Source organism: Drosophila ananassae, chromosome 3R (genome assembly GCF_017639315.1).
Source record: "Drosophila ananassae strain 14024-0371.13 chromosome 3R, ASM1763931v2, whole genome shotgun sequence".
NCBI classification, from domain to species: Eukaryota; Metazoa; Arthropoda; class Insecta; order Diptera; family Drosophilidae; genus Drosophila; species Drosophila ananassae.
The window spans coordinates 15,788,863-15,805,827 of NC_057930.1; the positions used below are offsets into that span (position 1 = coordinate 15,788,863).

Consider the following 16,965-nt stretch of genomic DNA (forward strand, 5'->3'; position numbering starts at 1 on the left):
GGAAATGTTTCAAATTTAGTAATATAATTATGAATATTAATACCTTTTTACTAATTTTTTTCAAACTCCCATTAATTCCACAAAATCTATAATTATTTCTTTTAATCCCAAATCTTTTTTTTAACCACTTTTTGGCCAACTAATTCGCTTAAAAATAACAAAACCCCATTAGCCATTTCAACATCCAAAGCAATAATAGCAATTATTAACAAATATTATTAACAAAGCAGCTGCAATCGCCTGCAGTTTTCATCATCCATTATAGAAAGTTAGGTGGCGCCCAGGTAGGTGCTTATTCACCTACCCCCCCCAGTACCCACTATAAGCATCGAATTTCCCGAACGAAGGTCAAGCTGCGTTTTTAGGACTGCTCTATATAGTATGATTATATTTTCCGGGGCTCTGGCTACTGGCTTTCTGGTTGTTTGTTTTTTCAACGAATTATTTCCAGTTTTTTCTACATTTTGTTACTTTTTACATCGCATTTTCCCCCAGAGCTCAGACCCCAGAGCCACAGTAAGTGCGCAGCGCATAAGGCGAAGCTCATTTTAGCGTAAAGCGTGGCTCTTATGTAAACTAGGGGGGTGGAGGGTGGGGCTAGGGGATGGGGCTGCTACATGGGCCCCCCGATATGGCGTGCTTTTCAGATGCAAGCGAGACAAAAATAAAATATAATATATAAGTAGCTCTAGGAGGAAGTCTGGGGTTTTCATAAATTATTTCTAAAATATTATTCCTTTGCTAAAAAATAACAAAGCCTTTAAGACTAGCAGTTATTTTTTCAACTTTCTTGGAAACAGAAATTACTAATGTAAATATCTTGACGCAAAAAAATGCCAACAACTGGCGCCGATAAAGAAGAACTTCCATTATCTCTAGATTAGAATGACCAGGCACGGTTGCGGTTGCTAACTAACCACGTTTTCTGTTTTATTTTTATTTTTTTAACAATTTCTATGAAAGTCTATTTCCCTGACCTGATAGTTTGACTCACAAATGAAATCTTACTTTCTCGACTAATTCACTTTCTTGACTTTTGTAATGCGAGCAGTTCAATGAAGCCCCTTTTTTCACTTTAAGGGGGGTAGCTATAAGAATATGGAAGAAAATAACTAACATTTTTCTATAACTTTAAATGTATGTTTAATATATAATATATATAATAATAATATCAATCCTTTCAGAGAAAAATAAACTATTTTAATAGATACTTTCGAGGTTTTTATAAGTAAGGGTTCGAAAATGGGCCTAATTTTCTCTAAAAACCTATTTTTTTTTAGAGTAGTCTCATCATATATCCCTAAAAACTACTACACTAATTGTTTATCCATTTTTAACACTATTTCTGAATATAGTTTACCAGTTACCAACGCTATAGTATTGTTTATATCTAATTTTCTTATTATTTTTTATTTTAAAAAATTTGTTAATTAATACTACACCTTTTTTTAAGAAACTACATAAATAAAGCCTACAGAATTGCAAAGAATTGTTTATATTTCTCTTTAAAAACTGTTCACAATATTCTTTAAACATCATATTATAAAAAAAATATGTCTATCTTTTCAATGCAGTGGGAACCGCGCAAAAATGTTTTTTTTTTCATACTCTCATGAACTGTACTCCCTCCTATTTTTAATAAAATTCTATGCATTTAAACACATTTTGTGTTGGCGCTACAAGTGCGTGTTTTGGGCCACAATTTGGATTAGACAAAAACAAATAAAGAAACATTCTGGAGATAATTTAGATAAACAATAGATATTTGGGGAAATGAGGGAGCCTGGAGTGGGAGTGGGGGCTGGTTTCTATGCATAAGACGATAAGACAAAATCCCCAAAACGGAAGTTGCAATCGCGTCAGAGGGATCTTAAAAGGGGGAGTAGTCGGCAGTAGGTCAGATACGTCAAGAAGCGACAAGAGGCCCCGAAAACAGGCACCAAAGTAGCAAAAATATATACTATTTGGCACATGTGAGACGGGAATGCTTTCGACCTTGTGGCAGAAAATAAATACAAGCGTTTTCAATATTTTCGAATGCCCCTGAAAGAGATTTTTTTTTGGCAAAATCCACAAGAAAAAAAAAAAGAAGAAAACTGGAAGCCAAATGGGCTCTCGGCCATGGAAAATGATTGATTAATTCAAGTCGAAGCTTTTAGAGGCGATATTTTGAGTGAAAAACAACAAATGTATGCCATTTCTTTAGGGGTACGACCCATAAATATGTCAGGGGTAATACGAGAAGAGAAACCTCAAGCAGGTGTCTCATTGTCTCCTTTGGCTAGCTTTCTATATGACTTTGACATGGATTTTTGCGAAATAGACACACTTTTGCGGAAAATAACGAAGGACGCTGCCGCATATTGTACGGCTGAGAAAGTGAGTTAAAGGAATAGAAGATTACTAGAGGAGGAAGAGTATTACTGAGATATAAAGTTAGTAGAAGAAAGGAGGTTCTTTAGGAAGGGTTTTGTGGAGGTTCTACAAGTAGAAGTCCGAATACCCTAACACTCGAATACCCTACTTGAATACCCTTCTCAATAACCATAGTTGCCTTTCATTCCCTTTATATTATTGCTGACTCGCTTCAGAACACAAATAATGATTCAACTCTGATCGAAGAAGAATGAGTAATGTTTGGAGAACTGTATGCCAGGCCTCGCCTTGTCTTTTGTGCTCCCTACTTGTATCCCATTACGGAAGTTCATTTGGGGAGGTCATTGAAATCCAAGAACCGTCCTGACCTTCCGCATTCCACACTCCTCACTACCAGCTCCTGTTTCGGGTGTCTTGTCATTATTCCAAGTCGGTCAATGTTAGGCACGCGCCGAAATAAGTTGAGTTCCTCTGGTTTGGGGGGCCCTGCCTTGAACGCATGAGACAATCAGATATATATATATATCGGGTGGATATAAGCCATATAGTTTCATGTTTCTGGGTGGATTGTGGATTAAGAGAGAAGGTGAAGTTGCTGGCAGTGTCTTTGTTCTATCGGGTTTCTCGGTTTTTGGTGACACATCAAGAAGTGGAAGATAGAAGTTGAGTGTTTTTGGTCGAGAAAGATGGATATTATTTATATTTTTAATGAAAGATTTGTTTAATAATTGTTTCATAAAAGAAAAATAATATCCAAGGCTTCTGAAACTTATATTCTACATATTTAAAATAAAATCATTGTTGTAGGCCCCTTTTTTATTGCTTCTGTCTGATTAATTGAAGGCCTGGGACGGCCTGGAATGGAATTCAACTAATTGGATTTCAGCATGTGAGTACTTTTGGAGAAGAAGTTATGAGCTCAGCTCGAGGCTCATGGCTGATGACAACATTTGGCCATGGGAGCTACTTAGAGAGAGGGATTTTAATAGGGATTTGAAATATTCTGATACTACAGATGATATTTAATGACTTGCTAGAGAATATAGACAGTTCTAGACACAGAAAAAGATGATTCACCTTGAGATTAATCTTAAAATTCATATGAATGGTTGCTATTTAGTATCTCTTTGCTCCTCAAATGCAATTGTTGCAATAGTGCCCCTGGAACCAGTTTTTGTTTAAGCCCCTGGCTCCTGCTACCCTTTCTTCGACTCGATTTCCCGTCAAAGCCACTTCCAATTGGCCGCATGATGTAAGTGGACTTGATTTACTTGAGACAGTGGGGGAACGAGGGCACTCATCTGGGAGATGGAGATGGACGCCCTTGGGCTTAGGGCAGCAATCAGTGGCTCTAATAAAAAAAAAAGAGGCACTGGGAGGAGGAGGTTGTCAAGTGCAGGTCTTCTTTTTGGTCTTCCAGAGTCCAGAGTTGCTTCAGAAACCAACAAACATGAACACATGTGCCAAGAGACATTACTCATACGACTGCCAGCCTGGTGCTGGCTATTTTTAATCCCAAGACACATAATTCATTGTAATTTGCCTTTGGCTGCTCCTGCTGCTGACTGTCTGCCCCTTTTCTGTTGCATTTTCCAGTTGCAGTTGGGGAAGAGCCAGGGCCTGGGCCACTGTCTCACGCAAAAGTGCAATCTGGACAGGAGGATCTCTCGCTTTTAACTCATTACTTTTCATTTTACTTTACTAATTTAATCAATTGATTTAGATTTAGCTGCAGTCGGTTGAAAGCCACAACTGACTCATCCAATCAACTTTTCTACGGCAAACAAATTAGTCATCGCATTCCCATACAGAGCCCCACAATAAACAGCCAAGTGTCGCCATGTATTGGCCTGACGAGTGTTCCCCAATGAGATAGCTTTGCGATAAATCGAGTGATTTTATTATTAACCAGAAGGGAAAGTGATAAACCTTGGGAGTTGAGGGGCTAAGGGATATAGTTCACCGATCCTGAAGAGTCATAGTACCCAAGACAGTGTCTTTTGGTAAAAATAATACTAAAGAAACAAGTCCCAAGCTTCTATCTTCAAAAACATGGAAGTTATGGCATTTCCGATCAGTCAGTTATAAAGATATAGGATAGGATAGCTATAGGATATAGTCAACCGATCCAAATGAAACATTTTAGAGAGCGTTTTTTGGTCTAAAATAGTATCTCAGCCTAATATCTTCAAAAACACAAGAGCTATGGGATTTATGATTATTTTCATAGATGGATTATAAGGGTAGTTATGGGATATAGTCTACCGATCCTTTTATTCCGGCTTATATACTTCCTACAAAGGAGAGAAGTATGTGTATCAAGTTTGAAGTCTATTGCTCTAAAACTGGGAGAGTAAAACGCTTAGAAACAGTTTATGCGGACAAACGGACAGACGGACAGGCTTATAAGACCTCAGGAGGTGATCCTGATCAGGAATATAGTATCTTCTACTTGATGGGTACTATATAGGTTGGAGATGTGGCCTTTACTGCGAATATATATAATAAAAATGAATTTAGCATTAAAATCCAAACCAATAGTATCAGAAATTGTTCTGTAAATTAACCTATTTGTAATACCTTCCTTTCTTCCAGTAATTCAATCTTATAAAATTTTATTCTTTCTGTCTTTATATTCTCTTAAAACCTCCATAAAATCCCCTAATTTATTGAATTTTTTTTCTGACAGTGTAATACAATTGAGTAAACTTTTGAACGCTTTAAAACGAACTTAATTGAAGCGACCTTTCGTGTCACACACGTGTTGTTGGCTCTTCAGCGGGTCTACAGTTCCACGGTTCTAAATTTCTACGGTTCTACAGCTCTACGGTTCCACAGTTGAGGCAACGCCCCCAAGTCCAGTCAAAAAAAAAAAAAAAAGAATAAACAAATTCCATGGCTAATTTCATTGATGAATTTTTATTAAATAAATTATAATGAGGTTTGCCCTCCAGGGGATAGTTGGAGGTCTCTGCCCCACTCTCTCTCTCTCTCTCTCTCTCTCTCTCTCTGTCTCTGTCTCTTTCCCTATCTGAGAGGCCATCTCTTTCCAGCAAATTTGCGAGCAAATAAAGCGCAAAAAAGCGTCAAATTATACGAGTGGCGAAATTGTTTCTTGCCGAAGAGAGGCGATTGGCGACTGGCGGCGCGTGTTGGCACTTTAGAGGTGCTGGCCCGGGCCCGGACTGAACCTGAAAACTAGCCAGCCCTAGAAGCTGCCTACTTCTCGAAACTTGTTCAAACAGCGCTTATGGCTTCTAAAAATAGTCAAAATGCAAACGCAGCCCCCCAACTCTGTCCATAAATAGCTTAACTTTGTCTTCGACTAATTGATTCGAAATCAGAAATCCCATAGAGGCTTTCTGTAAATATTTGAGGGACAGACCCCATATACGAGTACCTACCAGATAACGCCTCCGAAGTCTCCGATTTTTTGTGAATGAAATATTGAAAAGGTCGGATTTGTAAACGGAACACACTGATTAGATAAGGGGGCTGCGGCTGCGGCTTTTTGGGCTACTTGCAGGTTACTTTCAAGTGAAATTATTTCTTAGCGAGTACTAGAGATCTGTCTAATCTGTCTAAGGGAGTCAGTTCTTGGTCCTTGAATCCTAAACAATTGTTCCTATTTCATTTGAGACATCCTAGGCCTTATAAAGTACTTATTCTTGACCTCCTTAGGCCTTATAGCCTTGTCCGTTTGGCAGTAAAAGTTGTTTTTTAAGCGTTCTACTCTCCCAGTTTGAAAGCTATTGATTCAAACTTCACTTTAAAGTAGAAGCTTGGAAATTTCTTAAAAAATGCATAGAAACTAGTCTGATAGTAATATTCCCATAAGAACCATAAGAACTGTATCCCATATTTGTAACAAAGAATATCTTATATCTAGTATCTAGTATCTGTCTAATTGTAGATATAAGTATATATATATAACTGTATATACTGTATCTGTATCTGTAACTGAATCTGTATCTGTATCTTTACTAATAAGAACTCATAAGAACCTTTATCAAACTTTATCCAATATTTGTGATAAAGAAGATCATATACTATATACAGTATCGGTCTATCTGTATCTGTATCTTATATACTTCCTGCATATGTATCTGTACCTGTATTTGTACCCGTATCTGTATCTGTAAATAGTGGATAGAGCAGGAGGTGTAGTATTCTATATTTTATAGAATAGTATCTGTAAATCAGTATAATCCCAAAGATAGCTTTTCTTGCTTAATGTTTTTAAAGCACATGTTAGAATATTAAATTTAACAGAACATTTTAATAGAATATTAATATTAAACCTATGTTAAAATATTAAGTGTAATTGGTTAAAAGAAAGTAATTTTCAGGAAGTATCTTTTCACCTGCATAATCCTCACAATCAAGCAGTATCTTTTCTAGTCTAGTCTATGGAACTCTATGTGGAAATACTGCTTTATTATTCTTTTCTATTACTATTATTAAGTCTATTACCATTCTATTACCATCTATTACTATAATATTTAAAGTAGTAGTATCTATAGTAGGATAGTATCTATATCTTTAGCATCTATCTATATCTCTTTCATCACTCACCTTTCAGTCTCGGATTCTGCATTTGGTTGCTGCTGTAGCTGTTGGATCTGCTGCTGTGTGGAGGCTGCTGTCGATGTGGTTCCTCCCGGTGTGGCCGATGTGGCACTTGCAGCGCCGGCCGTGGCAGCTGCCGTGGAGGCGCCTGCCGCCGACGACAGTTCGTCGGTCAAGGGTAGCGCGTTGGGTGCTCCCTCGGCGCTACCCGCCACACTCGGGTTGGTTAGGTTTATGTTACTATTATTGGCACTGGCACTCGCGATGTTTGTTGGCGGAATCTGTGGCTGCTGCTCCTCGGAAGGCTGCGGCTGCTGCTGCATCAGTTGCTGCGGATCGGCAATGGTGGCCGGGGCGCTCTGCAACTGCAACGTGGGAATAGTGGCTCCTGTGGCAGCTGCCCCGGCTCCCGATCCTCCTGCTGCCGGCGGCTGCTGCTGCTGCTGCGGCGGCTCGTAGCTGGTCATGTGGGACAGCAGCGGCAAGGTCTGGCCCTGGGCGGGCACTGCTGTGTTGGAAGTGTTTGAAGTCTGTTGCTGTGGCGGTGCGGCGGCAGCTGTTGCCGGAGTGGCTGCCCCAGGCTGCACTGCTGCTCCTGGTGGGGCGGCTTGATGCGGCGTCGTTCGCTGTGGAGTCTGTTGCTGCTGCTGCGGCTGCTGCTGTTGTGGGTTGAACGGCTGTGTTGCAATTCCGTCTATCTGGGAGGTGGCCTGCGGCGGCTGCTGCTGCTGTTCCAGTTGGAAGTTGGGCGCCTGCCCGGCCGCCACTGCTGCGAATGTGGGCGTCGCCTGGGGTGTCTGCGGGGCAGGAGACAGCGGCTGCTGCTCCACATAGCTGGTGCTGAGCTGCGATTCGCCGGCAGGATTTGTGGCAGCACTGTTCCCGCTGTTGTTGTTGTTGCTGCTGCTGGTGGTGGGTGGTGGCAGGACATCCCCACCATTCTGATAGCTGGTATAGCCGCCACCCGGTGGCACGTCCATGGCCTCCTCGCGCTGCTTCAGCTGCTGCAACGTCTGCTGCAGTTGCATGGCCGCGTTCCGGGCATAGTCCATGTTGTTGGGATCCCCGGGGGGATTGGGGGAGCCGGCATTGGCATTGACGCTGTCGAACAGCTGCTGCTGCTGCTGCTGCTGTTGGGCCTCGATGTGCAGCTGGTGCATCCCGTGCACCACCGTTGCCGGGGCGGTCATCACTCCACTGGGCGTGGCACTCAGCTGCTGCTGTTGCTGTTGCTGCGACGATTGCTGCTGCTGCTGCTGATGCGCCTGCTGCACCTGTTGCTGCTGCTGCTGCTGATCGGCAGCATAGTTCCAATTGGCATCCGTCGAATTGGCCTCCAGGTGGTTCTCATTGAGCTTCTGGGTGGGTGGCAGGATCATGCTCTGGGTGGTCTTTTGGGGCAATGCCTCCGCCCCAGCACCACCGCCCCCGCCACCGTCGGCATGGGCGTCGGAAGAAGAGCCAGTCTTTTCGTTGTTGTTGCCACCACCACCACCACCATTGCCGACGCTCGAGTGGTCCAGGTAGTCCATGCACATCCACCGACCCCTCTTGAACGGCTCCGTCGACTCAATCTTGACGACCTTGAACCGTTCGCTGCGATGTTGCGTCTCCTTGATGTCGTCCTTCTTCTTGGTGCCGCCGGGCGTCACTGCGGCACTCACCACATTAATGATATTATCCGACACGTTCACCTGGACATTCTGGATGGTCTGGCCCAAAGAGGGACCAATGGGATCCACCACCACAAGACCATACTGGGAGCTAGTCGGTATCACCGGGGCGTTCGTGCTGAGGGCATTGTTGGCGTAGTAGACCTCCTCCTTGGAGAACGTGTCCTCCGACATCGAAGGCGTCTCATTCTCCAGATCCGTGATCCGACTATTGTCATCCGTGTGAGATTCGTCCAAATCGTCGGCCGACTCATCGCCAGTATCGCCGGCGGCGTTCAGCTTGGGATGACCCACCGTTACCGAGGTGATCTCGAACGAGGAGGTCGTCTTTGGTTTCCGATTGGTGCCAGTACCACCACCAGCGGCGGCGGAGGAGCCACCAGGAGCGACTACTGTCAGCGAGGAGGCATGCCCCTGGCTGTGGCTAGTCTGTTGCGACTGCTGGTGGTGGTGGTGGTGGTGCGACTGCTGCTGCTGGTGATGCTGATGGTGGTGGTGGTGATGATGGTGGTGATGTGCTTGATGGTGGGGTGCTGTTGGACCCGGGACGGCAACTGGTACAGCAGCTGCCACTGTGGCGCCACCCATTGAGCGTGCCCCATTATTGTTGGGGGAACTGGCCTTGCTGTTGGTGCTACTCCCACTGCTAGTACTACCTGGATTTGGTGGCTGCTGCTGCTGCTGCTGGGGAGCAGCACTCCCGCTGCTGCTGCTGTTCGTGGCGGTGCTGGTGGACTTGGGTGCCAGCGATGTGGAGGTGGACGTGGCCAGGCTCGAGTTGCTGCTGGTCCTGGAGACTTGAGATGATGGTGGTGTGGCTGGAGCTGTTGCCGCCACCCGGCTCAACGAGTTCAATCTCAAACTCTCGCTGGTGGTGCGTTGCAGGGCCGGATTATTGCTCCCAGCACTGTTGTTGCTGTTGTTGGTGTTGTTGGGCTGGTAGGCATTGTTGCCCGGCGAGTAGAATCCTGTCATGGGAATATGATAGTTGCTGGTCAACGAGTTGACCTTCGTCAGCTTCCGGATATTGCCGGCCGTCCCACCCACACTCACCCCCCTCGCCGGGGTTAGCATGGAGTTCCTCCGCCCCTGATTGTTACCCGGACCGGCATTACCGGCTGCCGGCTTGAACTTGGCATTAACTGTACGATCGAACATATTACTGAGACTGCTCCGCTGTTGTGGATGATTATTGCTGGTCGTGGAGGAGGATGATCCAACCACAACTGATTGCTGCTGCCGGCGGAGTAGGGGCAGGGGCAGGGCTTCCTGGGAGTTTTCCGGCGATGAGGCCTGTGAGTTAGTGGGCGACTGATTAGCTATCGAAGTGGATGATGTTGCTGCTGCTGCTGCTGTTGCTGTTGCTGTTGATGCTGATGCTGCTGCTGATGCTGCGGTGCTTGTTGTGGCTGATTGTTGCTGTTGTTGTTGGTGTTGCTGCTGCTGGTGATGACCGGAATCTTCGCTGACCGCACTTTGATTCTCGGCCATAATCGAATTGGATTTCAGCGTACGCAAAGTTTTCAGCAAATAATCCAGGATTGCTGACGATTCTTGGATTATTTTTGCCACGAAAGAAATATTATTATTATTAACCCTTATGGGTTTTAATTAGTTTTTAAATAGTTTTTATTTTTTTTGTCTAGTTTTCTGTCAGTTGGGGGACTAGGACTAGCACGCCCGCCAATTCGAATGCGATCTCTGCACTGGCCGACCGACGACGACGATGATGCATAATAGCGGTTAGCGTTGTGCCAGGTAGTAGCTAGGCAGGTAGGTAGGTAGTAGGTAGTAGTAGGTGCCACCACTGGACTCTACGATCTACTAATCCGTGTTTCGTACCACGACGCGACGCGAAATCTGAAACCCAAACGACCGACCGACGGACCGACCGGGTAACGCGAAACTCTTGTTTTGACGCGAGATTTTCTTTATTTTTGAATTGAAATTTATTTTTATTAAATTATTAGTTGGATGGTGGGTGGTTGGTTGGTGGGTGGTGGACTATAATCCCGCTCTATTATGCGGAAGAATATAACCACCAACAACAATAACAACAACAACACTGATCACAGGCATAAGCGACGATAGCAGCGCCATCTATCGCCTATAGAGGGCGTACAACTACACTGTCAAAAAACTCACGTTCACACACACACACACATGTGCATGTTCCACAGGATATTATTATTGGGGGGGTTAAAAAAGGATATTTTTGATTTTTTTTTAAGGGCTCACTTGAAATACACTTGAAATATTTCTTGATTAATTATTTTTAAAAAATATTTTAGTGAATTTTGGTTTTTAACTAAGGATTTCGGATATAATTGATATTATTATGTAATAGGTTTATTCTTGTCCGTCACACGCACGCACACGCACACTTTTCGTTTGCTTTTTGGCGGAATTTGGGGCCACCCTTTTCGCTGAATTCTTCAATTTCTTCAGTCCGGTTTACTAGCACATTGCAGTAAATTGTAGAATTGAAATTCCTGTGAAATATCAGAGCAGAAACACCAACAATCAGCATTAAATTACAATTTTTCATTTTTTTTTAAATAAAATATTAGCTTGAAATTCAATATCGGAAGTAAACATAAGTAGTAGTTTTTATTTGTTTATTAAATTAAAGGAAAATGATACGATAGGGGCAGGAAAAATGCAGAAAAGAGAGGGAACAGAGGACCAATAACTTCAGAGGAGAGGAACAACGTGGCGTATACGTAATATTTTAATTAGGGTGGCTCTAACTCTCTAGCTAGGAAGCAAGTTTAATTAAATATTTAAAAAAAAAATATATAAAGGCTTTTAAAAGGCTTTGTTGACAGTTTTTTTTGGAAAATTAAATTTTTCTGAAGTTTTTGTTAATAAAAATATTGTCTTTATTAAATTTAAAATAAATAATTGGCTTTTAAATAGCTTAGGTCATAGTTTTCTTGGAAAATGCAGTTTTTTTTTGCAGTTTTTTTTAATAAAAAATTGTCTAAAATTTTCGAAAATATTCATAAAGCCTTCTGAAACCTTCCCCATTTCCTCCTACTAGTATCTAGTTAGATTTCATAACTGCGTAGTTCATTATTCGTTTATTATCATCATGACGATTTGATGATGCTTTTGTGTGTTTTTCATTATTTTTTTGTATTTTTTTATTATTGATTTCATTGAGTTGTCTGGTCTGGCCGTGCCTCGTACGTCGTAGTTTTGTTGAATTAGTTAAGTGCTACGTTAGAAGACCCAGGGGCCTGAGTGGGAGGGAGTACAGGAGGGGGGTTTCCTTCCGAACCTCCACTTGTTTGCCTTTAATAACATTTTTTGCAAAAAACAAAAAAAATAACATTTTCCCCTTCTCTATCTCTCAGGTCTCTTCTTGTATTTATCGTTGCATTTGCAATTGAATATTTAAATATTTGTTTTCCTTTCGGCGCTGATTTTTTTTGTTATATTTTTTTTTTTTCGTTTTCTTCTCATTATTTAATCGATTTCGTTTTGCGGAAATCAGAAATGAGCACGCCAGCCTTTTGGCCCAAGAGAAAAGAGAGATAAAAGCCACTAACAAAGTGGATTGCGAAAAAAAAACAAAAACAAAAAAAAAAGTTGCCAAAAAAGTTTGCAAACATTTTTGGGCACACGCGCTTATTTTTTTTTTTAGGTGAGTGTGTGTGGGTTAATTACCGTAAGCTCTCGCGATCATTCATAAAATGCGTGGACAAAATAAAAAAAAAATATATATAAAATCAATAGCAAAAAAAAAGGAAATTTTATTTAAAAAAAAATAAATAAAAAAATAATATTAATATTTTTATTTTCCCTCTTAGTAAGTGTCTACTGTAACTGGTTTCGAACCCGTGCGTGTGCCCTCCCAGCAGATTGGACCTTGGCGCTACTCTTTTGTTCTCGCCCCCCTGGTCACCCCCCTCTTAAATCTGATCACCTGTGGCTAGAAAAGGAATTAAGAAGAAGTAGATGATAAATCAGAAAACAGAAACAAAAAAAATCAGTTATAGGTCAACACTGGTCGTAGCACTCTATCAAGGTGGATTTTTTTTGCGAATTTCTGTTTGGTTTTCAAGAGACTATTGGCCTTGTTCTTGAGGCACACAGGTGTTGGCTGGAGGTTCTTTTTTTTTTTTTAAACTATTTTTTAAGATTTTGGTCCACCCTATAGCAGGAAAGTGGGGATTAAAAGGAGAGTCTCGCCTGATTCTGCTTCTTCTTCTTCTTCGCCTGCCTTCCTCAATAACAAAGCAACAATAACAATAAAAACAACAACAATTAGGTAGGGAAAGAGAGCGGCGTTAAAGTTGAAAGAAAATGAGAATCCAAGTGCAGACAAGAAACAAGCAACAGAAAAAGAACTAATTGCAACGACAAAGCATAAAATCGATGCCAGGCCAACAATAACAAATACAACACAAATGTAATGAAAAACAACTACAACAGATAGCGCCGACGACGACACAGAGAAGGAGGAGAGAAAAATTCGAGAGTGCGCGCTGAGAAAATTGCAATCAAATGTGCCGCTGCTCCCCGTGAGAGTGTCGAATCTGCCCCACCAGAGAGCGCCAGAGAGGCAGCCTGTTGTCCTCCCCATCGCCTACAGCCTACAGCTCCCTTCCCTCCACCACACACCTTCCCTATTTAATTCTCTCCTTCGTTTCTTCCTTCCAACGTGGGCGCCTACAAGTGGGCGGGGCGGGGGCCGCATACCAAACAAACCGCAAGAGGAGCAGGAACAAATAAAAAAGTGCAAATTGGAGACGGCTGCTCCTCTCTCTTGGTCCGCTCTCTCATTTCGCTCCCCCCCATCGGGCTCTCTCGCGGACAGCTGCCGGTAATCAATATTGATGATGATAGCGCAGCAGCAGCAGCCCAAGATAAAAAGAGAAAAACAGGAAAGATCTGAATTTTCTGCATCAAATAAACATTTTCAAAAAAAAAGTAAAAAAATATACCAATTAATATTTTTAATTGAATTTATTTTTTTTTGTAGATTTTTCTCATTTGTTTCTCTCAGCCGGAGGGACTCCCACATAGCCCCATCTCACTTCCACAAGGAAGTGATTCACAATGCAGAAGAGTGTAAAGTGTAAAGGGAAAAGAAAAACGGAGGCGTTGTAGGAGGAAGCAGCAAGGAGCCCCACCAGAGCGGAAGAGAGAGAGAGAGAGAGAGAGAGAGAGTGAGATGAAAGAAGGCAATGAAAATGTTTATCAAACGGGAAAAGAGAGAAGAGAAGCAACAACCAGCCAAGATTACAATGACAGTGCATCCATGAGATACTACTGCCAGATATGCTCAGATACAATTTCAAATCAAATAAAAATTTTCAATTGAACCGAGAAGGCCCACAAAACGGAATTAAGCAACGAAATGGAAATAGGAAAGAGTTGTAACGACAGGGGGAGTACCCTACTGTCTGGGGACTACCTGCAAGATTATTCATGAAAGAACATGATCGGGCAAGTCCAAAGTACTCGGATATGAAAGAGGGAAGGGTATAGAACCCAGTTCGGGTGACGTGACTGCCTGCACATCAAAGGGAAACTGCTTTCTTTTAATCTTTAACCCTTAATGTCCTTGATTTTTTTCTCTTCAAACTCCTTCCCATCCCTGAAATGAAGAAGGTTTAAGGAGCAGACCATCTAGTATCAGATTTCTAAACATACAAAAAATTAAGTAGAAAATTATGCTTTTTATGAAATCAGATATTAAAAAAAAGACTTGATCATTAGGAAGGTATAAGGTTTAAGAACTGGTTCCACTACAAACTTAAAATTTACATTTTTATTTTTGGAATTTGTGGATTAAAAATTAGAATTATTAATTAAGTACTACTAATTAGAGTTTGAGGAAAACTGAATTACATTTGATTTTATTGCCTTTTTTTTAAAGCGGAAACTGACCCTAAACACCAACCATATGTTGGAGTTGGAACCTCGATTAGAGTTCTTGTTATTTTTTGGTAACTTAAACCCCCTTGACACATTGCAGCTGGCCAGTGGTCAGTTGCAAGTGCAAACTTTTGTATAAACAGTGGATGGAGGAGTGTTTCTCCCTAGAAGGCTGGCAGTGATTGTTACTTAATACCTTCCAATAGCACTAAACACTTGTTATTGGGGAGTAATGGGAGGCTTTGCTACGAATTTCCACAGAAAATCACTCAAAATACTCCAATATCGGATTGCAAATAAGCAGAAAATTGCAAAATGGCAAAAAAAAATATAGAAGAAAAAACTAAACTAACACTTGACCAAACAATCAAGGCGAAACAGAACCAGAACCGAGTCAGAAATAAACAACGCCAACAGCTGACATTATAAACAAAAGCGAGTAGCAAAAAAAAAAAAAAAAAAAACTGGAGTTAATCAAATGCTTGGCCAGCTGTTTTTCGGTTTTTGGTTTTTGTTTTTAGTTTTTAACAAAAAAAAAAGAATGTGGTGTTGAGAATAACGGAAAAGGAGGTGGAGAGGCGCAAGGAGGTCGGTCTAAGGTACAAAGTGCAATCGCACAACGCAGCGAAAGTGAAGAAGAAGATGGCAGAGCGAAGAAGAAGAGCAAAAAGGATGGGCAAGGCAGCACACACACACACACACACACGCACACTCATACACAATTACGCGACATTTTTGCACTTCAATCAGATACGTTTCATTGAATTTTCCTCAATTTTCAGATCGATTTGTAGCACTGTTCATCCGAGGCGGTCTCTACTGTTTTTCTCAGCAATCTTACTGACACGCGACACTCTTGTTCTTCTGCAACACTTACTGTTTTGTACGATATAACTGTTTCTTTTGCAATAAACACAATAATAATAATAAACAACAAACTAACGGCAACAATTACAAATTTTTTTTGATTGGATTTTTAGTTTTTCGTTGCGTTTTGCTAATCGGACAAAAGGAAGGTAAATGACAGTTTTGACAGTTGGCTGGCAAAAGCAAAATCTGAGAGAAGAGAGCAGGAGAGCTAGAGAGCCGGAGAGCGCCACGAGTTGGATGGCCAGAGAGAGAGAAAGAGAGCGAAAGAAAGAGAGGGAATGAGAGCGAGTCAGAGAGCGTGATGTATTAAGTAAACGAAGAAGCGTGCATAGAAGATTGGCGAAAAAAAAGTTTCGCGAAAAATTAAGTAGAGAAATGCCGTCCAAAAGCAAACAAACGAATTTAACAATTTTTGCATCACTTTTTGCGAGCAATTTTTTTAGTTTTACTTTTTCTAGCAGCAGCGGCCCATACAAACTGAGACACACACACACAGTCACAGACACTGGCCTCTCTCTCTCTCTTTTTTTTCTGCTCTCGCTGGCCGAGAGTCGGCAATCCACACAATTTTTTCCGCTTCTCTTCGCTTGTCACATTACTTTTAGCAACGATTCGCTGCCATTGGCTTTTTGCAAATAAATTAAATTTTCAGCGCATATAAATTTTCCATCAGTGCTTTTTGTGCTCCGTTTTCTTATTCAATTTACACGCACACACTGCCCAGACCAGCAGCAGCAGTAGCAGCAGCGGAGCACTCATACTCTCGCAGCGTCAAGTCACTCACACACACAACGAACGCACACGTCACACTCATACAGCCACACGCACGCACATACACAGTTTTTTCTTCGATTTTGCGCTGGCCTCTGGCTTTTTTGCTTTTCTTGCCTTGATACCGCGCCGCGACTTTTGCGATTTCGCAAACGGTTTGCGAAGCTTTTAAATGGCGCCTGACACCCTTTGCGGTGTTCGGTCGCTATTATCAATAACAAAACTAAAATTCTTTTCACCTTGAAATTTTTACGGCAGCCAGCGACGGGCCTTTTGCAACACTTTTGACGGAACGGCTGGCAGCACTGCCTAAAAGTGTTTGTCAACGAGGACTTTTCCAGTGTTGCAAAATAAACGATGCAGTGCTGAAAAGCGCAAAAGTAGTTTCGTAATTGTACCGTTAGATGTCGCCAAATAAATTAAATCTTTAATTTATATCATTATATTGTTAGATAGAAAAAATAATAATTATTTAAAATTTATTTCATGAAAACAAATAAAGTAAAAATATTTTAAAAACTATTTAATGACATGCATTCGGTTTCTTAAAGCGCTATTAAAAGTGCTCAGCTTTTGAAAGGTAGCACAGTTTTATGTATTTTGCCCCAGGTGTCGCCACTAATTTGTTTTTACATACATTTATGACACGAAGTATGAAATTCTTACGAGTGTAAAAGGATTGTATAAGGAAAAAATAATAAGGATAAATAAAAACTATATCTTATAGCTACAATGATCAGAATTTGATACTTTTGGATATCTATTAAAATTCGTATTGTAAGCAATAGGTTGATTATGAGAATTTTATAACCAAAGG

The 16,965-nt window shown here is 41.6% G+C and overlaps 1 protein-coding gene across 8 annotated transcripts in view; it reads right to left on the reverse strand.

The window, feature by feature from the left end:
- The window catches only part of LOC6498474 (protein bunched, class 1/class 3/D/E isoforms), an 82,911-nt gene extending 66,425 nt beyond the window's left edge, over nucleotides 1-16,486 (reverse strand). For 5 of the 8 annotated variants that reach the window (XM_014906657.3, XM_014906654.3, XM_032455235.2 and 2 more), the window contains exons 1-2: nucleotides 16,388-16,486; nucleotides 6,952-11,110 (exon numbers count right to left, since the gene is read on the reverse strand). In XM_014906657.3, coding sequence (XP_014762143.2) covers nucleotides 6,952-10,109 — 3,158 coding nt within the window. In that variant the 5' untranslated portion in view covers nucleotides 10,110-11,110; nucleotides 16,388-16,486. The other 3 variants (XM_032455236.2, XM_044716500.1, XM_032455237.2) reach the window with 3 other exon arrangements.
- Nucleotides 16,487-16,965: the final 479 nt, after the last annotated feature.